The sequence below is a fragment of the Trichoderma evansii genome (assembly GCF_050947405.1).
Source record: "Trichoderma evansii strain SZMC 28006 chromosome Unknown GGI43scaffold_7, whole genome shotgun sequence".
NCBI classification, from domain to species: domain Eukaryota; kingdom Fungi; phylum Ascomycota; class Sordariomycetes; order Hypocreales; family Hypocreaceae; genus Trichoderma; species Trichoderma evansii.
In genome coordinates this window covers 1,221,121-1,239,400 of record NW_028145199.1, presented here as the reverse complement: position 1 = coordinate 1,239,400, position 18,280 = coordinate 1,221,121, and the positions used below count along the sequence as shown (strand labels likewise).

The following is an 18,280-nucleotide window of genomic DNA, read 5'->3' as shown; positions in this document are numbered from 1 at the left end:
ATATGCCTTCATAATATTGTTGAGAGGAGAGCTAGGCGCTGAGTGAGCTCACCGGAGTGTATCAGCATGATTGGCGAATGGACGACTGGCCTCAGCGGCCTTGTTTACCTTCTCCTCTTATCACCGTCAACGGCCTTTTACATCCCTGGTATTGCCACCACTTGATCTCGTATTTTGTCGTGCTTTCGAAACATGAATATGTAGATACTCGACACGTTGCTAACATTGAACATCACAGGCTGGTCGATCAAGAGCTACAGAGATGGCGAACTAGTGCCTCTGATGGTCAACAAGGCCTACTCAGATAACACACAGCTGCAATATGCGTACGACGATTTGCCGTTTACTTGCTCCCCGACTGGGGAGCACAAAGCTGGAGGTGGCTTGTTGAGCGGTCAAAGCGTTTCCTTGAATCTGGGAGAGGTTCTACGCGGTGATCGCATCATTACATCGGATATGGAGCTCGCCATGACCAAAAATACCCCGTGTACGTTGCTTTGCAATAAAGAAGTATCACGCCGTGACCTACGCTGGTCGAAAGAGTTGATTCGAGATGGATACGCAGTAGAGTGGATCGTGGATAATCTTCCCGGCGCAACTAGCTTTGTCACAGCCGATAAGAAGCGCAAGTATTACGCTTCCGGTTTCAAGTTGGGATATACCGAAGTCTCCTCAAAGACGGGTAAGCTTCACTACTACCTTAATAACCACCATACTATTGTCATCCGGTATCGCAGGGCACCGGGCCGAGCTGGTGATCGTGATGAAAAGATTATTGTAGGATTCGAAGTCTACCCCAAGAGTGTTGGAAATGGAAACAAAAAAGACAGTTCGGGATGCCCTGTGGACATACAAAACGTGGGCGAGCCCTTTGAGCTCTACATTTCCCCAAACAAGACGTCAGGCACAGAGCTGAATTATGATGGCCTGTCATATCACCCCGACGAAGTAGAGGACGAAAATAGCCCTGGTTCCTTGAATATTCCTTACACCTACTCTGTCCATTTCCGCGAAGATGTCAGCATCGAGTGGGCTCATCGCTGGGATCTATATTTCGTGAACCAAGAAGGAGGCTCACGTATCCACTGGGTGGCCATCATCAACTCTCTTATTATCTGTGGTCTCCTGACGGGAGTTGTTATGATCATCCTCGCTAGGACTATTCATACCGACATCAACAGACGTACTTCTACAGAAGAAGGGAAATTTAGGGCCAAGAGGGCAAAGACCAAGGGCGACCAGCAAACTACAGGCTTATTGAGCCAGGGAACAGACGCCGACGACGACGATGAAGATGAAATGTCCGACGAAGGTGAGGCCTTAGAAGAGGCTACAGGCTGGAAGTTGCTCCATGGAGATGTGTTCCGGAAGCCAAAAGCTGGAATTTTACTGGCTCCCCTCGTTGGCTCTGGGATGCAGCTGTTTTTCATGGCTATGGGACTGGTTGCACTGGGTGCATTAGGAGTTCTAAATCCCAGTTTCCGAGGTGGTTTTATTAGCGTTGGCGTGGGCCTCTTTATTTTTGCAGGACTCTTCTCTGGTTACTTTTCTGCGCGCGTCTTCAAGAGCTTCGACGGAACTGATTTTCGTGCAAACGCCATCGTCACGGCACTTCTATTTCCTGGCCTCATATTTGGGCTCATATTCATCCTCAACCTCTTTGTATGGGCCCAAGCATCGAGTACGGCAATCCCTTTTGGAACTCTCGTCGCTATCCTCTTTCTCTGGCTCTGCATACAGGTGCCGCTTGTCTATGTTGGGTCTTATTACGGCTTCCACAAGGCTGGTGCCTGGGAACACCCTACCAAAACGACAACGGTTCCTCGACAAGTTCCTCGCCAAGCTTGGTATAGCAAATCTATCCAAGCAGCCCTACTGGCGGGTTTGATTCCATTTGCTGTGATCTTTATCGAACTATTATTCGTATTCCAGTCTCTATGGCATGACAAGAGTGGCTACTACTATGTTTTCGGTTTCTTAGCAGTGGTATCTGTTATTTTGATAGTTACCATTGCCGAAGTGACCATTGTATCCATCTACGCTCAGCTGTGCGCAGAGAACTATCACTGGTGGTGGCAATCATTCTTTATCGGCGGCGGAAGTGCATTCTGGGTCTTTCTTTACTCGTTATGGTATTATTTCTTCAAGCTTCACATTAGCGGCTTTGTGAGTAGCATGTTATTCTTTGCTTACAGCTTTATGGCATGCTGCGTATATGGACTTTTAACCGGCACTATTGGATTCTTGAGCGCCTATGCATTTGTACGCAGGATATATAAGTAAGTTTCCCCAACGGCCTCGAATCACATGCAAGGAAAATGCAGGATACTGATAAATTTCACCATGACCAGTGCGATCAAGATTGACTGATGGTGCATTGGTGAATAAGCGTGAGCCTTTCTTCTTCTTCTTTAATTAGCGCAATTCACCTTCAGGTTATTGAATCTCTCGCCTTCTTCTTTGGAAAGCGTGTTACAGTTATGATGTGATAACCCTGAGGGGGTTCATGAACACGAACTACAATACTCTTAGTATGCTAAATGCATCTGCGCACAATAATGACTATTCGATTTTTTCACTTTGCTCATGTGCCATGTTCTACAACATTAAATCGCTCTCTATCATGCTGTTATTTTGCAGAATGGGTGAGGAGGATATTGGGATTAGTGATACACCATCATCAGCTGCACCAAGTTGTCAAAGATATGCTAGGTTTGCGGCCAATGCGGCCACCACTTTCACGTGTCATGCAAAAGGCGGCATGTCATCGAAGGGCGCGATATGGACGACATATTTGACATTGATCCCCTGCTGTCCATGCGACCAGAGCAACTTTGCCATCTCTTCAACAACTCCAACGCTTACAGAGGTTGACAAACAAGTGGGGGGATAACGGAATCGGAAGTATTTTGAGGCAAACGATAAACGATGCGAGTCTGACAACGGCGGTTCCACTCATTCCGCTGCAGAGCCCGAGCTTTATTACCCCGATGAAGAATGGCCAGATCCTTCATGTGGGGGGAATTTCGCATCGAAGGCTCTCTGATTGATCTGGCGCTGGGAGGCACTTGGACCGGTGGCTTTTCTTCCACCCTCTAATTACTTCTTTATCGATTTGCCCCAAGGCTTTTGGCTGTGTTTCTGGAACCAGATAGGGCCCAAAATGGTTAGGATTTCACAAGGGCTGCTCCACAGGGGCTTGGGACGCCGAGTTGGATTACCTTTCTCCAACGGTGGCGGGGCAAAATTTCAAGGGTCCGGCGCATATATTTTAAAAGACGGATATCGCCTCAGTTGTAAGATTCAAACTCATCAGAGACGATTCAACGCAAGCCAGCGAGAGATTTTTCAGCAGACGAGAGCAGAGACAGACATGGCTCATCCAATGGATTCACAGCAGTTTAGAGAGGCGGCCAAGGCGGCAATTGATGATAGTAAGTTTCTTTCTCTGCAGCGTTGCTTCACATGTCGTTTGCAGATTTATGAACTGGATGCGCCGAGTTGCATCTCGTTCTTTCACAAATAATGAGAAGCAATGATGTCATGGGTGCACTGAGGTGAATGAAAGGTTTTCAAGAATCGGGCTAACAAGATGATTGAAAATAGTCGCCAACTACTACGACAACATCTCTGACCACAGAGTTGTCGCTGATGTTGAGCCGGGCTATCTGAGACCGCTCCTCCCTGCCTCAGCACCTCTCGAGGGCGAATCATGGGACGCCATCAAGGCAGATATCCAGTCAAAAATTCTGCCCGGCATTACTCACTGGCAGGCGCCCGGTTTCATGGCCTTCTTCCCCTGTTCAAGCAGCTACCCTGCTGCTATTGCGGAAATGTACTCTAACACCTTCAACGGTGCTCATTTCAACTGGATCTGCTCACCTGCTGTTACTGAGCTGGAGACGGTTGTGATGGATTGGTTGGCTCAGGCACTAGGACTGCCTGAATGCTTCCTGAGCGGTGGCCCAACCCACGGTGGCGGTGTTCTGCATGGAAGTGCCAGTGAGGCCATTCTGACCGTGATGGTTGCTGCGAGAGACAAATACCTAAACGAGGCAACGGCCCACCTGCCTGAAGGCGAGGAGAAGGAGGAGGAAATGTGGAGGCTTCGCAGCAAGATGGTTGCTCTGGGAAGCGAGGGCACGCACTCGAGCACCAAGAAGGCCGCACAGGTTCTGGGCGTACGATTTGCCACGGTGCCGATTTCAGAAAAAGAGGGGTTCACCATGACGGGCGAGGCTCTGGCTACGAAGCTTGAGGAGCTGAAGGCCAAGGGTCTTGAGCCATTCTATCTGACTGCTACCCTGGGAACGACAGATGTCTGCGCCGTTGACGATTTTGAGGGCATTGCCCGCACACTGGCTCCACGAGTCGGCAAGCCTGGCGAGATCTGGGTTCACGTTGATGCAGCATATGCCGGAGCTGCGCTCATCCTCGATGAAAACAAGCCCCTGGCCAAGCCCATTGCCAACTTCCACTCATTCAACCTGAATCCTCACAAGTGGATGCTTACTACCTTTGACTGCTCTGCCGTCTGGGTCCGCGAGCGCGGCCACCTCATCAACGCCCTCAGCATCAAGCCCCACTACCTGCGCAACCAATACAGCGATAACGAGCTCGTCACCGACTACCGTGACTGGCAGATCCCTCTCGGCCGTCGTTTCCGATCCCTCAAGCTGTGGTTCGTCCTCCGTGCCTACGGCATCCGCGGCCTGCAGGCTCACATTCAGAGCGGCATCACGCTCGGCGAGTCCCTCGAGGCCAAGCTCGTGACCAGACCCGACCTATTCAAGATCTTCACAAAGGCACATTTCGGCCTTGTCACGTTTAGAGTCAACGGAGACAGCGAGGAGAAGATTAACAGCCGCTCTCAGAAGCTGTATGATGCGATTAATGCCGGTGGTCAGTTTTACCTGACGAGCACAGTGGTGAAGGACCACTTTGCGATTAGAGTGTGCACGGGCGTGGCGACGGTGCAGGAGGAGACTATCCAGAAGTTGTTTGATTTGCTGGTTGAGACAACTGAGGGACAGTTGAAGCTGGAGTAGATGGATGGGAGACATGTTAGATTATATGGGTATATAAGGGGGGGAAATGGGTTAGACATCTGAAGTTTATATATACACTTGTATTGCCTAGCTAGTCATGATTCATTCAAGATAAAAAGAAAAGAACAAAAAGAGAGCAAAAAAAGAGAGAAGTGGATAGATAGATCAGTCTATTCTGCTTAGACAGGTATATATATTCATAGCGTATTTCATACATACAAGCACGCAATAAATAGCATTATCATAAAGTCATTAGAATTCCAACTCGTTCGTTCATCCATAGATTCAACGTTTTTTTCAATCGAAATATTCCTTCTTCTGTCTCCTAATCAGCGACCTCTCATGATTGAACAACGCCGCCGCTCCTATCAAACCCAACACCAGCCCCGGCGTCCAGTCAAAGCCCGGATTTTCCTTTTCCTTTTGGAGTCTATGAAGTCGAGCTTCGGGATCAGCGTGGGAGGGACGGTATTCACGCGGTAGGACACGTTCGAGGAAGCCCAGGCTGCTGCTACGACCCTTCTTATCAATGTGATTATTGTTAGAATTTCGGTCGTAGGAACGATTATCGTCGCGACGAGAGTCTCTCTTGGTGGAGTAAGTATCGCGAGATTGCCTCTCGTTCCTATCCCTATCCCCGCGGTGATAATCTCGGCCGCGACGATAGTCGCTGTTATAGCTGTGATGGCCGTCGCTATTCCTTCGCGCACCATGGCTATCGCCACCGTTTTTGCTGCTTCTGCCGCTATTACTGTAGCTGCTGGATCCGTAGGTAGACCCAGGCTCAGGATACATGCTGCTAGGATAATCTCGTTTTAAAGAAGGCATTGTGAATGCAATAAATGGATTGTTTGTAGTCACAAATTGTTATAACAAAAACTTGGTCTTCATAATTGATCTGATACAGTTCATGGAGCGAGGGGGAAAAAAGAGCGACAAGCTTATAAAAGCTTCCCAGTGCATATATTAACCTTAGCAAAGATTTGCAAATATATATTGCCTCCCCCTCTTCACTTCATCGTTTCCCGCCACGCGTCATAAGGGGCCACAAAGTAGATCGAGAAGATGGCAAGACTCCATGGAGATATGATGCTACCCTGCCTCACAGAAAAAGAAAAGAAAAACCTGAACCTGGGCAACAGTATGCAGGAAATGATGTCAGACACGCCACGGCTCCATTCCCACTGGCTGCAGCCAACTGGGGAGCACCAGCAGAACAAGCGTTCTAATCCCTGCATATCGCGATCGGCATCCACAAGAATTGGGTAGCGAGCCAGTAGGGTCAATCCAAGCTTTGTCACTTTCGTCATAGCATCTTTGCATCACTCATCGAATCGGCGACATGAGCACAAAACGGAAATGAACGCCCAGGGTCGATGTTATAGCATGCTTCATTAGGAAAGCTTCTCATTGAGATTCATTGGCCATAATCACGCTACTAGCTCTTTTTTCTAATGCCATCTAGCTTGCTAAAAGAAAGAAATCAACACGCTGTTTGTCTAACCACGTTAAATGTCTAGATGCTAGCTCTTCGAGGCGCTGTTGTTCTCCGTAGGGCCTTCTTCGCCTCAGTCTCTTCCATCAATGGCAGCTTGTTCTGGTCTTTGAGCTGTTGGAAAAATTCTCGACCAAAATTATAGCCCATCTTGTAAATCTCGTCAAACTTGCCAAAGTCGAGTGTTCCATAGGCGTCGATAGGCGGCCGCATATAGATGCACCCTGGCATGGTCTTTGCTCGCTCTAAAGCGTCCACGCTCGAGACGTACGCAAGCCTGCCCTGAATCTCTGCAAGCGTTGGTGGGTTGGGATGCGCTGAAAAGGGGTTCCACCGATTGAAGAACGCCCACATACCTGACAATGAATCTCCATACGTCTGTGGTGTGTCATCGTCAAGCGCTCCAACATCAATCGCAAAAATCATATCAACTCCTAAATCCTTCATATGTGATACAGTCAAATTGTCCACGTAGCCACCGTCTAGCAGCATGCTGCCTTCGTCGCACAGCGGAGGCAACAAGCCGGCAAGCGACATTGAAGCGCGAATGTATCGCCACGCATATCCACTTGTATGAAATTCAGCTCGGCTTTTACTGATGTTGGTGGTGTTACAATAGTATTCTAGCCAAAAGTCTTCGATTTGCGTATTCCCAAAAGTCTTGAAAATGCCTCGATTGAACTCATGCCCAGTTGTGTATGAGGCAGAAGGATATGTCAGATCTAGGGCAAAGCGCCAGAGACTGGCCATGCGACCAGCAAATTTCTTCGCAAATCCAAACATGGGAACGACGTCCGCATGACGCGCATACAGTGCTCCAACAAAGGCTCCGATGGATGTGCCGCCGACGATATCAATCGGAATGCCGGCTTCTTCCATCGCTCTGATGATTCCAATCTGACTGATGCCTCGTGCACCACCACCGCCCAGAACGAGGCCAATGGATTTTCCGCAAAGACGGCGAGCCAAGCGGTGGAAGTCTCCCTTGAATGGGGTATCAGGCGAGTAATACTGAGTATGGTGCACATTTCTTGACGTATACTTTTGGATCTCAGCCTGCAAAACCTGAACCCTTTCTTTGAGAGCTTGTCCAAGCTTCTTTGACGGGGGATGAACGGGCATCGTGTCGGTTCTAAACGCCATTTGGATATGGTAATGACCACCGTTAATCCACATACGATTCCGCAGCCACGACCGCGTAAGTCCAGGGCGTGAAAACCGTTCAGTGTGGAGTAAAACCAAGGTCTTGCGCGCTGTTGACTTCATTCCCAACATAAAGCGTTCGTACTCTCCAATAGCAGGAGAGCCTTCTGCCAGGCCAACTAGTAGAATACTGTCGGCTTGAGTAATGCAAGTTTGTGTCCATGGCGAGTTGACGCTGGTATCTTTGACAATCCATTTATGTTAGCTTGTGGTTCAATACAGCATGATATAACAGTAAATGGGTGAATAAGTTATGCGATCAGGAAAAAATTAGAGTTAACATAGCCATCAACGACGATGTCTTCGGTGTAAAAAGTTTGTCATCATAAAGCATGAGGATTTCGAATCAAATCAGAAAAAAGAAAAATAGAAGCTTACCTGCCACATACACCACCAATCCATACTTCTCTTCCAAGTCGGCGAGGTATTGGGATAACTTGAGTTTGCCCATCTTATTGAACGCATGCTTGCCAAGATGATTCAGGATAGCAGACTGGTTTAACGAAGTTGCGCCATTCTGAGGCCCGACCTGGGCAAGCGCGTTCATAAGACGGTGCCCGAACTCAACAACAGGTACGCCTGAGGTAACTGGCAGAATAGCCACAGTCCGAAGATTTAATGTGGACTTTCGTTGGTTGTTTACAGCACCCGAACCTGCTTCCTTTCCAATGTATTTGGTAGAATCATCCACCGCTGCTCTCATTCTAGAGGCAATGATTTTGGATATCTTAATGGTAATGTTGGGATGCTCTTGGGCAAGACTGTTGAAAAGGGTGCGAGGAAATTTTACAAGCTCGGTGTCCCGAATGGCATGCAAAGTTCCAGAGCGCGCAGTCTCAGTAAGAACTTCAAGCTCACCGATACTCTCGCCCTGTCCAAATTCAGCTCGCGCTGACACTCCGCCATCCTGTCTATCTTCCACCAAGCGAAGACGACCATTGAGCACAATGTATATAGCATCGCTCTCATCGCTGTCATGGAATATCACCTGACCAGCGTTGACTTGAACCCATTCAAGAGCAAAGTCAATGTGCAGAATTAGACGAGGCAAGATGTGGGTAAGCCTCTTGGCCATGGTTAAGAGGATGATAGGATATTTGTCCACTATCCTTTCCAGAGAAGCTCGAGGGAGGAACCCAACATATACATCTGTCTTGGCTACTACATCAATGAACGACCTGTAAGAAGAGACGCTCCCAATGTAGCCGGCTATGCCTCCTGGTTTGACAAGGGCAACGCTTCGGCGGCGAGTCTGGCCCCGGGATGAAGCGAACGGCGTACCATCATTTGATCTCTTAGGAGAAGAGCTATCAAACAAGTGATCTGAATGAAGCGACTCTGAGCTGAAGGAGGCCAAACCTGATTTCTGGAAGATGTTTTGAGGACCCTCAGTTATGGTGGTCCCAATGTCTAGAAATCCGTCGACGACGTAGTACAGGCCGGGGCTCCGCTCTCCTTGCTCGACAAGTACCGATCCCTTAGGGAAAAAGACAATTTCAACCTCATCCATCATCTCATGAGCCAATGCATGCGCATTTGGTGGAATATGACTAGCCAGTCCATTCGAAGTCAGAGATTCGGTTTCTCCGTCCACAGATCCGTCATATGGTCCAATGAAACCAAATGCGTTGTTCGTGTACATGGTCTTGGCACGTCGTTGATCTATGGAGATCAATCTCGGAGATCCTTCCATAGACATAGAATCGACATCACGAGAAGAAGTTCCACCAGCATCTAAGCCAAGGGATTTAAAGACGCATTCAAGAATGGACACCCTGAAGAGATTGTCTTCATCAACTGAGTCACGATCTACCGAGATGCGAGCATGTCGTTCAGAATCAAAAGGATTAAACGTCTTTTGAGTCAATGGGCTGAAGATAGCGCTTTCCTCTGTACCAACATTCATCGGCGACCGTAGAGGATTTCCTGGGTTTGGGATTCTGTTCAGCGCTCGAGTGAGCTGTGCGCCTGCTAGTAGATCTCCAGGGTGAAGGCCGCGAGCTGATCGTGGATCGCGTGCAGGAGCAGCACTGTTGACAGTAGACGACACAGATCGGTTCTTGGCAATGGCCTGCATAACTATCTCTTTTCTTATAGCGGCGCTCGACCTTCGACGCCTGGTAGCTGCAGAGTTGTGTAAAGCAATTCCTTTTGTCTCTTGGTCTTCACCAATACGCTCTCGCTCAACACTAAATTTTTCTTTTAGTCTATTGAGAGCATCTCCACGAAGTATATTTGGGAGCTGGCACGTGGTAAATTTGACCATGTCTTTCTCGGTTTGCAACACTTCAGCAGTCAGGCCAAGATAGTTAAACGCCTGAGCAAGTGTTACCCTTTGAAATCGGGAGAGGATCACGTGAACGATATGCGCCGTAGCTTTAGGGTATATCTTGATCAGCCTCCTGAAGGCACTCGCAGGTATGATGGCAATGGTCGTATCAACTGTGGCTCTGGCTATGATATCGGGGTGTGCCGAGCTCGACACCAGCCTATTTGGAGGCCCTGGCCGTTCTTTGCTTGGCGGAAAAGCAACGGGAGGCTCTAGCGATATAGGTGGGATCTTTGAGGCGCTTTCTCCGCTTGATAATAGACCACCATCTTCGTATCTGACCCCTGGACGGTCCGCGTTGGGATCGAGATGAGGAGTACTGGGCATCGATGTTGGGGCATGATAGGGCTTTCGAGTAGACTCTTTCAGAGGACTGGTTCTACCATGATGCCGACTACCAGTCGCTCCAAGAGGGGACTCTTCGTCATGTGTTTTCAGTCTCACATCCTCTGTGAACAAAGACATGATGGAAAAAAGAGATGACATCGGCGCTCCATTGCGGACTTCAGTCAAGAGCTGATACTTCTGCTGGCCTGGCAGAGTATCTTCATCGTCGGAAGAGTTGAAGAGGTCGTCTTGAGACCCGCTCCTGACAGGTGCTCGAGGGTTTCTACCCGACTTTACGAAAATCTCAACTTGACCATCAACAACGATGCAGAAGCCTTTTTCTTCTTCAAGATTCATTGTTTCTCCGGCAATAAGCTTTCTAGTCTGCATGCTTCGAGTCAATTCGTGAAACACGGATCGTTCGAGATAACCGAAGATCTTGATTGCGCTCAGAAACTCGTCTAGATAGTTGGCTAGACCGGATTTGATACCGCCCTCATGGGTATCGGGGAACAAGTCGATTTCAGGCTCCTTACGCTGAGGTTCGGGAGGCAACCTTGAGTACATATTCAAGATGCGATACCTGACGATCCAGCTACCCGCCGACACGATAGCGGCAACGATGAACATGCTAGTGAAGCTGTGAGTCTTGGGTGGCTCTGCAAAACCAAGGGATTGGCAGCATACAGCGTAGTAGCATTCATGGTCACTGTCCAATTCGCAGAGAACAGAGTATACAGGACACTTGGAAAGGTAATGGTTACCGTCCGGATAATCCAGTACAGGACGGTAGAGGTGAAGTTGATCATGCTCAAGAGAAGCCACCCGATGAGCCCGAGCCAGCCGGAAGAGGTCTGGGCAGCTTCAATAGTTGCAGGACTCATGGCGAGTGAGCTTGAAGATGACTCCATGACGCGAGAGGCGCTCTGGGAGAGGCTCCCAGCCAACCGAGCAGCATTTGACAAGTCAGATGCCATGGTTGGAGATGATGCTGCACATTATCGCCCAGCATCATGCAGAGCGACAAAATACAGCGGCTGGGAGCGAGGTTGCCGAGGCGGCAAAGTTTGGAGGGGAAAGCCGAGATAAAAAAGACGAGGGAAAAAAAGAGAAAAAAAAAAGTAGGAGCTTGTGATCAAATTCAAGCATGTGGTTTTGACCTCAAAGCTTAGCTTTTGAGCCGATATTCTGCCGGCGTGAGCACCCCCACCATCCCACCTTTTTTTCGTCATAGACTAGCGAGTATTGAAATAGCAGAGGATAAACGATAATAGCAAACTCTTATAGGTAAATGAGAGTTGAAATAAGTGATAAAAACTATATTAAGATGTGTAAACATAGAATGAATATGTAGATATGTCTGCTGCAGCTTACTATGAAGATTCTTCCTCAGATTTTATTCCTTCGAGTGCTACTTTCTGCTCATCAAAATGGAAGATCACATGACTCCAGCCGACCTCATTAGCAATAAAGCTTCTAGAAGCGCATCTGCTCATAGAAAGACATAGAAATGGTTTGCAGAGGGCAGCAGAGCTAGAGAGAAACACCGGCATTTCTTCTCTTCTCTACCAACCGGAGCTCTCCCCCTCCTGACATAGAGGGTCGCAGCCTCCAGACTGATCATGCCACATTGATCCAGTGAATAGAAAATCTTTCCCAGATGCCCTTTGCGCAGCTTGTGCTCGGGAGTCCCGGCGCGGGAAAGAGCACTTATTGCGATGGCAGTACGTCTGAAAGACCCGTGATTCTATTTTCAAAGTGAAGGTTTTTGAGGGCGTTAACATGAAGTTTTTTTGAACCCTCTTAGTGCACCAGTTTATGGGCGCCATTGGGCGCGCCTGCTCCGTTGTGAATCTCGACCCTGCCAACGACCATACGAACTATCCTTGTGCTCTCGACATTCGTGGCTTGGTTAAGCTGGAGGATATCATGCGCGAAGATCGCTTAGGGCCCAACGGCGGTATCCTATATGCTCTCGAAGAGCTTGAGAATAACTACGAGTGGCTAGAAGAAGGGCTGAAAGAGCTTGGAGAAGACTATATCCTGTTCGACTGCCCCGGTCAAGTTGAGCTCTACACACACCACAACTCATTAAGAAACGTCTTCTATAAGCTTAGCAAGATTGGATTCAGAGTCAGTTTACCTTGCTAAAGGTAATAGAGCTCCGGGTTCGCTAACTATTGCTGTGTAGTTTGTCTGTGTACATCTCTCCGATTCCTTCTGCCTCACTCAGCCCTCCCTATACGTTTCCAACGTTCTCCTCTCTCTCAGAGCTATGATCCAGATGGACATGCCGCACGTCAACGTGCTTTCCAAAATTGACAAGATAGCATCATATGATGAACTCCCTTTCAATCTAGAATATTATACAGATGTTGACGACTTGACGCATCTAACTCCATACCTCGAAGCGGAGTCCCCAGGAATGCGGAACGAAAAGTTTGGTCGACTACACGAAGCAATAGCAAATATGATTGAGAGCTATGGCCTCGTGAGATACGAGGTGCTGGCGGTAGAGAATAAGAAGAGCATGATGTACCTGCTCCGCGTAATTGATCGCGCCGGAGGTTATGTGTTTGGAGGCGCAGAAGGTGCCAACGACACGGTCTGGTCCGTCGCTATGAGAAATGAAGCTTCCATGATGGACATTCAGGATATCCAGGAGCGATGGATCGACCACAAAGACGAGTATGATCGTCTCGAGCGAGAGGCTGAGGAAGAGGAGCAGAGGAGGGTACAGGAGGAGCACGGTATGGATGTCGATGAGCCCCAACCAGCTGCTCCTCCCCCTCCGGCTGCATCTGAAGGAGAGATAGACCCAGACTTTGGCGATATGACCATACCAAAGGACAGTGGAGTCCAGGTAATTAGAAAGAAATAATCAAAATTCTTCGCCACCCATCAGCTGCCATCCTCCATATCGTCGTCGCTCATAGCATTGTCCATGACATCTAGTATAGCATCGTCTTTCGTGCCCAGTATATCCGTAGATAGTGATGATTGTGGGTGAGCGCTGGCTTCTATCTTGGCTGCCAGGATGAGTTTTCGCGCTCGCTCTACTGCGACCTCTTCGATTTTGCGAATAGTACCACTAACACGGACGACACGGAAAATGCAGGGTCGCCCATCCTTCACGGGAACACGGTCCATAAACGTCAATGCCGACCATAAGAGCTGATAGTGTGCCCTGTTGCATCTCAGAATGAAGGTTGATGTCGCTAGAGACAGGTATTTGACTATAATGTGCATGGGTTAGCGTTGCATCCCAAACTAGCCATCACATGCGCCCCGGAGATGTCAGCCAGATGCTGACTCCAAACGGCAACTCACCCGAAAGATTGCCCTCGAGAGCGCCCGCGCCATAGTCGCCGTACAGCAACGACACTTCTGCCCTGATGGCCCTGACCAGAGCCTGCGGGGTCAGCTTCTCAATGGTCGGCTGGTGCTGGGCAACTAGGCCTGGCACGCGAGCCTTGGATATCTTGGTCGCATCGGGTGGATAGACGATGTTGACGAGGAGATAGCGCTCTTTGATGCGCACCATTGCAAGGTAGGACAGCCAGGCAAATGGCTGGCTGGTCAGATCAGATGAGATGCCGCTCGATTAATGGGAAAAGATTCGGGCTGCGAGCGAATGCCGGAACCAGTCCAAGGGGGCGAGATCAGCGGCTGGCGTCGAGAGATTCTCGCAAGGTTGCAGATTCCACAAGAGATTGACGCCGAAAAATAGTCCATGGCGCCAATTCGGGTCTCGGGGTATTGATGGGTGGGGATCCTGGCGCATGCAGCTTGCTGGCCAGCGCCGCGAACAAGCTTATCAGAGCGCTAAAATCGCGCTGCTGCAGCGGGCTTTAGGGGGGGCTCGGGGGGCTGGTTAGGTGCTGCACCCGTAAAAACCTCCGCATTGCTACATGCCCGTTTCTGCATGACCTCACAGGCGTTTATACTGCACAAGCCTCAACTTTGCCTACATATAAGATGTACCATACCGTATTCGTTCATCCAAAAGTCCGGACGCCACTATAGCTTTGTATTAGCTGCAAAAATAAACAGCTTGGAATAGACTTTGTTCTAGATCCAAGCTGCTGCTCCCAACACGATTCCACGCTGCCCAACGTAAACCTACCTGGCTAAAGGATACGAAGTAGATCAGAGCAGCTTTCAATTTCTCTCTATCGTGTCATTTAACAAAGCCTTGAGTGAGCATTTGAGGGAGATTGTATTTGGAATCCGCCAATTCCAATTGGATAAGAAATCTAAAGCGCGCTCACAGCATCTTTAATCAACTGTCGCCTCCAGAGCATCTCAGCTTCATCCTCCACCATGGACGGCCCATTCAATGCCGCAGTCCTCATCGTCTCAACCACAGCCGCAAAAGATCCATCCGCCGATGCCTCAGCAACCGTCCTCCGAGAGGTGCTGATGCAAGATGGAGGCGGCCGGTGGGACGTCGTCGATGAGCGCATTGTATCAGACAATGTCTTTGACATACAGAGGAACATCATGCTCTGGGCAGATGGCCCCAACGCAGTCAATCTCATTATAACAACCGGCGGCACCGGGTTCTCAGTAGCAGACGTGACTCCAGAGGTAAGTGCATATAAAATACGCCTTCTATCATGAGATATTTATCCATGCTGATAAGAACCGTGGTTTCTTTGTCTAATAGGCCGTCGCTCCAATGATACACAAATCCGCTCCAGGTTTGATCCATGCCATGCTTTCTGCATCCCTCTCAGTTACGCCATGTAAGTCTATAAAATAAATGCGTTCATATTTCTTTTTAAGTGTATAGCTAACAAACCATCAAAGTTGCCATGATGTCTCGTCCCACCGCAGGAGTAAGGAATAAGACTCTCATTGTCACCCTGCCCGGCTCTCCCAAAGGGGCAAAAGAGAACCTTCAAGCCATCATCAAGACGCTACCACATGCCTGTCTTCAAGCGGGAGGCGCAAATTCAAGAGCTCTACATGCTGGTGGCGTCAAAAAGCTTGAGGCCGATGCTGGAATTGATCGCTCCCCAGCTCAGGCCCCAGCTTCAACACATCAACACCATCACCATGGTCACTCCCACGGTCACAGCCACGGCCCTGGACACTCTCATGGCCATGGAAGCCTCCAGAGATTCACTACTCCAAGCTCAACTAACTCATCCCACTTATCCAATGATTTCAGCCAGGGTCCCACGCGACGATATCGCGAATCTCCTTATCCCATGCTATCCGTGGATGACGCTCTCGCTTTAGTATTGGAGCACTCGCCGGATCCACATACGGAATTGGTCAAGGTCGATGAGAACATTGTGGGAATGGTGCTGGCCGACGATATCAGGGCCAAAGAGAATGTCCCAGCTTTCCGAGCTAGTATTGTGGATGGGTATGCCGTCGTCGTTCCCAAAGACGGCAACGTAAATGGTGCTTTCCCTGTCACAGGTGTATCTCACGCCGCTCCAGGGGAGATACCACCATTGAAGGAGGGCGAGATCGCTAGGATAACGACAGGAGCTCCACTACCACCGGGGGCCAACGCCGTCATTATGGTAGAGGACACCACCCTGAAGACCATGACTGAGGATGGGAAAGAGGAAAAAGAAGTTGAGATCCAAGCTGAAGGAGTTACTGATGGCGCCAATGTCCGTGAGATTGGAAGTGACATCGCACAAGGCAGCGTGATTCTCAAAAAGGGAGAGCAGATATCCGCGGTGGGTGGAGAAATTGGCCTTCTCGCAGCCGTCGGCGTGGCAGAAGCTCAGGTATATAAACGGCCAGTCGTCGGAGTCCTCTCCACCGGCGACGAGATTGTTGATTACCATCGGCCAGGAGGCTTGAAATTAGGCGAAGTCCGTGATACTAATCGCATCACGCTCATCTCCGCAGCCAAAGAATGGGGATTCCCAGTCATCGACCTTGGAATCGCTAGCGATAAACCCGGCACGTTGGAAGAGACATTGAGAGCTGGCCTCAGGGAAGCCGATGTGCTCATCACAACGGGAGGCGTCTCTATGGGAGAACTCGACCTCCTGAAACCTACGCTTGAGCGCTCTCTAGGCGGAACGATTCACTTTGGTCGGGTGGCCATGAAGCCTGGCAAGCCAACCACTTTTGCTACCATCCCCGTCAAAGACAACGCAGGACAGCGCATCTCCAAGGCTGTCTTCTCCCTCCCTGGTAATCCTGCCTCCGCACTCGTGACATTCCACCTTTTCGTCCTTCCGTCTCTGCATAAACAGTCTGGTGTCTCGCCTGTTGGCCTCCCTAAAGTCCCGGTAACGCTAGCACATGAATTTAATGTCGATCACCGGCCAGAATTCCACCGTGTCGTCGTGACAATTGGTCAAGATGGCCTTCTGACGGCGAGCAGCACTGGAGGACAACGTAGTTCTAAAGTAGGCAGCTTAAGGTCGGCTAATGCGCTGCTCTGCTTGCCTGGCGGAGGTGGGAAGCTGGAAAAGGGCTCAAAGGTTAATGCGTTGTTGATGAACTCTGTGCGTGGTGGATAAAGGTGATTCAAGAGTCAACTGTACATAGCATTCACAACTGATAAGACTCAATCAATGCGGAAGAGGAGGAAAAAGTATGAAAGGGGAAAAATAATTAAGCTCTTTTTAATCTTTGAACATTCATAGCTCTTAAAAATGATGCCTAGATTCGAGCATCCGCAGCTGTCTTTAGTGTACACGGGGTGCTAGTCATACAGCTTCAAATAACAAAAAATATGCACATCGTCTACAGCCCAGTCTTCCAAACGCCCAACCAAAAATTATCGGCGCAATGCATGTATATCAAATTCCTACTCTTTTAATTTGATCGTGGAGGTGATAGAGGGAGTTGCACAGAGAGAGATAGGCTGTGCTTTAGTATTGAGGATTATTTGGTCATTTCTCTCTCTTGTATACTTAGGTAGGCTTGACGCCAAAAGCAGGAGCCTTTTCTGACACCAGAAGACCGACGATCAAACCGAAAAGTCCCAAGACAGAGCTGAAAATCTCAATAACCAGAATCTTGACGAACCTATAAAAAAGTCAGTATGAGGGTATTGAGTGTGGAGCTGTCTAGAAGAATGACAGGCATGGGAAAATAGAGGAACAAGGGGTGCATACAGTGAGGCATCAGCCGCATCAGCAAGCGCAGCTCCACTGCCGTTGATGCCGACCGCAACACCACAGACGAGGTTGCACGCGCCAACTGTCAAACCAGCCCAGAAAAGGGCAAAGCCTGTAAAGTAGGAGTCGGCAGAGTAAAGTTCGGCGCCGTGGACGGACTCGACCTTGGAGGAGAAGACAATGGCCATGATGACGCCGTAGATGGCGACGACCTCGCAGAAGATGATGGAGATCAAGTTCTTTGTTCGGATTCGAGGAGCCTTGACGCCGGCGCCGAGGATGGAGGATCCGGTGATGAAGATACCCCTATATCGAAATGCGATGTCAGTTGACTGTGCTTCCATGTAATATTGTCCCCTGCGGCATAGCTACGTAATGTTGTTTTACACCACCGCTATCCTTGAAACGATTCACTCACCATGCGGCACCAACGACAGAGAGGCCGATGCAGAGGGAAATACCCAAACTAGCCCATGCGTATGGCGATATCGATTCGAGAAAGGCTCCGACGTTGAAGGACTCGCCGCTGCCAGTAAACAGCATGTCTGTGATGGTTCCCTGGGGTCAGCCTTGGCCGTCCAATCGCAATCGATTGCATGTCCGGATTTCAACACGTACAAAGTCCCACCACGACTAGAAACGACCAGATGCCGCCTATTCCATACGTATAACTCATGATTTCCGTGGGGCTGCTGCCGCTGCTGCTATTGTTGCGTAGATGGCGAAAACGGGTTGCTGCCGCAGCAATGGCAATGGGGTTTAGTTGCAAGCTTGG

General features: G+C 49.3%; 7 protein-coding genes across 7 annotated transcripts; 3 read left to right on the top strand and 4 right to left on the bottom strand.

The window, feature by feature from the left end:
* Positions 1-66: 66 nt before the first annotated feature.
* GGI43DRAFT_422318 (pyridoxal phosphate-dependent transferase) lies at positions 67-5,048 on the top strand (the record flags this gene model as incomplete). The annotated part of the gene is made up of 4 exons (XM_083208088.1): positions 67-148; positions 239-2,211; positions 3,302-3,434; positions 3,607-5,048. The coding sequence occupies 4 exons, from the start codon at positions 67-69 to the stop codon at positions 5,046-5,048; spliced, it is 3,630 nt and encodes a 1,209-aa protein (XP_083061849.1).
* A 148-nt stretch (positions 5,049-5,196) lies between these two features.
* On the bottom strand, positions 5,197-5,967 carry GGI43DRAFT_353070 (uncharacterized protein). Its single transcript, XM_083202292.1, has one exon. It carries the CDS (start codon positions 5,874-5,876, stop codon positions 5,346-5,348), a length of 531 nt encoding a protein of 176 aa, XP_083061848.1. The 5' UTR covers positions 5,877-5,967; the 3' UTR covers positions 5,197-5,345.
* A 494-nt stretch (positions 5,968-6,461) lies between these two features.
* GGI43DRAFT_353077 (lysophospholipase) lies at positions 6,462-11,573 on the bottom strand. Its single transcript, XM_083202293.1, has 3 exons — positions 11,090-11,573; positions 8,125-11,033; positions 6,462-7,928 (listed from the first exon to the last, which is right to left on the bottom strand). Exons 1-3 carry the CDS (start codon positions 11,377-11,379, stop codon positions 6,565-6,567), a joined length of 4,563 nt encoding a protein of 1,520 aa, XP_083061847.1. The 5' UTR covers positions 11,380-11,573; the 3' UTR covers positions 6,462-6,564.
* Positions 11,574-12,062: 489 nt separating this feature from the next.
* GGI43DRAFT_382971 (GTPase GPN2) lies at positions 12,063-13,273 on the top strand (the record flags this gene model as incomplete). Its single annotated transcript, XM_083203314.1, has 4 exons — positions 12,063-12,126; positions 12,210-12,535; positions 12,594-13,152; positions 13,251-13,273. 4 exons carry the CDS (start codon positions 12,063-12,065, stop codon positions 13,271-13,273), a joined length of 972 nt encoding a protein of 323 aa, XP_083061846.1.
* A 20-nt stretch (positions 13,274-13,293) lies between these two features.
* On the bottom strand, positions 13,294-14,257 carry GGI43DRAFT_353058 (RNA-binding protein POP5). Its single transcript, XM_083202291.1, has 2 exons — positions 13,733-14,257; positions 13,294-13,638 (listed from the first exon to the last, which is right to left on the bottom strand). Exons 1-2 carry the CDS (start codon positions 13,944-13,946, stop codon positions 13,304-13,306), a joined length of 549 nt encoding a protein of 182 aa, XP_083061845.1. The 5' UTR covers positions 13,947-14,257; the 3' UTR covers positions 13,294-13,303.
* A 51-nt stretch (positions 14,258-14,308) lies between these two features.
* Positions 14,309-16,978, top strand: GGI43DRAFT_402810 (uncharacterized protein). The gene is made up of 3 exons (XM_083205723.1): positions 14,309-14,992; positions 15,072-15,150; positions 15,215-16,978. Exons 1-3 carry the CDS (start codon positions 14,726-14,728, stop codon positions 16,900-16,902), a joined length of 2,034 nt encoding a protein of 677 aa, XP_083061844.1. The 5' UTR covers positions 14,309-14,725; the 3' UTR covers positions 16,903-16,978.
* A 320-nt stretch (positions 16,979-17,298) lies between these two features.
* Positions 17,299-18,181, bottom strand: GGI43DRAFT_382968 (H(+)-transporting V0 sector ATPase subunit c''; the record flags this gene model as incomplete). The annotated part of the gene is made up of 4 exons (XM_083203313.1): positions 17,299-17,413; positions 17,503-17,811; positions 17,924-18,050; positions 18,124-18,181. The coding sequence occupies 4 exons, from the start codon at positions 18,179-18,181 to the stop codon at positions 17,299-17,301; spliced, it is 609 nt and encodes a 202-aa protein (XP_083061843.1).
* Positions 18,182-18,280: the final 99 nt, after the last annotated feature.

Coding starts and splice junctions, on each gene's coding strand:
- GGI43DRAFT_353070 (XM_083202292.1), bottom strand. CDS start 5,876: ATGCCTTCTTTAAAACGAGATTATCCTAGCAGCATGTATCCTGAGCCT.
- GGI43DRAFT_353077 (XM_083202293.1), bottom strand. CDS start 11,379: ATGGCATCTGACTTGTCAAATGCTGCTCGGTTGGCTGGGAGCCTCTCC. Junction 11,034..11,089: donor ACCATGAATGCTACTACGCT/GTATGCTGCCAA, acceptor CAGCTTCACTAG/CATGTTCATCGTTGCCGCTA. Junction 7,929..8,124: donor ATTGGTGGTGTATGTGGCAG/GTAAGCTTCTAT, acceptor GGATTGTCAAAG/ATACCAGCGTCAACTCGCCA.
- GGI43DRAFT_353058 (XM_083202291.1), bottom strand. CDS start 13,946: ATGGTGCGCATCAAAGAGCGCTATCTCCTCGTCAACATCGTCTATCCA. Junction 13,639..13,732: donor TCTCGAGGGCAATCTTTCGG/GTGAGTTGCCGT, acceptor TGCACATTATAG/TCAAATACCTGTCTCTAGCG.
- GGI43DRAFT_402810 (XM_083205723.1), top strand. CDS start 14,726: ATGGACGGCCCATTCAATGCCGCAGTCCTCATCGTCTCAACCACAGCC. Junction 14,993..15,071: donor TAGCAGACGTGACTCCAGAG/GTAAGTGCATAT, acceptor TTTGTCTAATAG/GCCGTCGCTCCAATGATACA. Junction 15,151..15,214: donor ATCCCTCTCAGTTACGCCAT/GTAAGTCTATAA, acceptor AAACCATCAAAG/TTGCCATGATGTCTCGTCCC.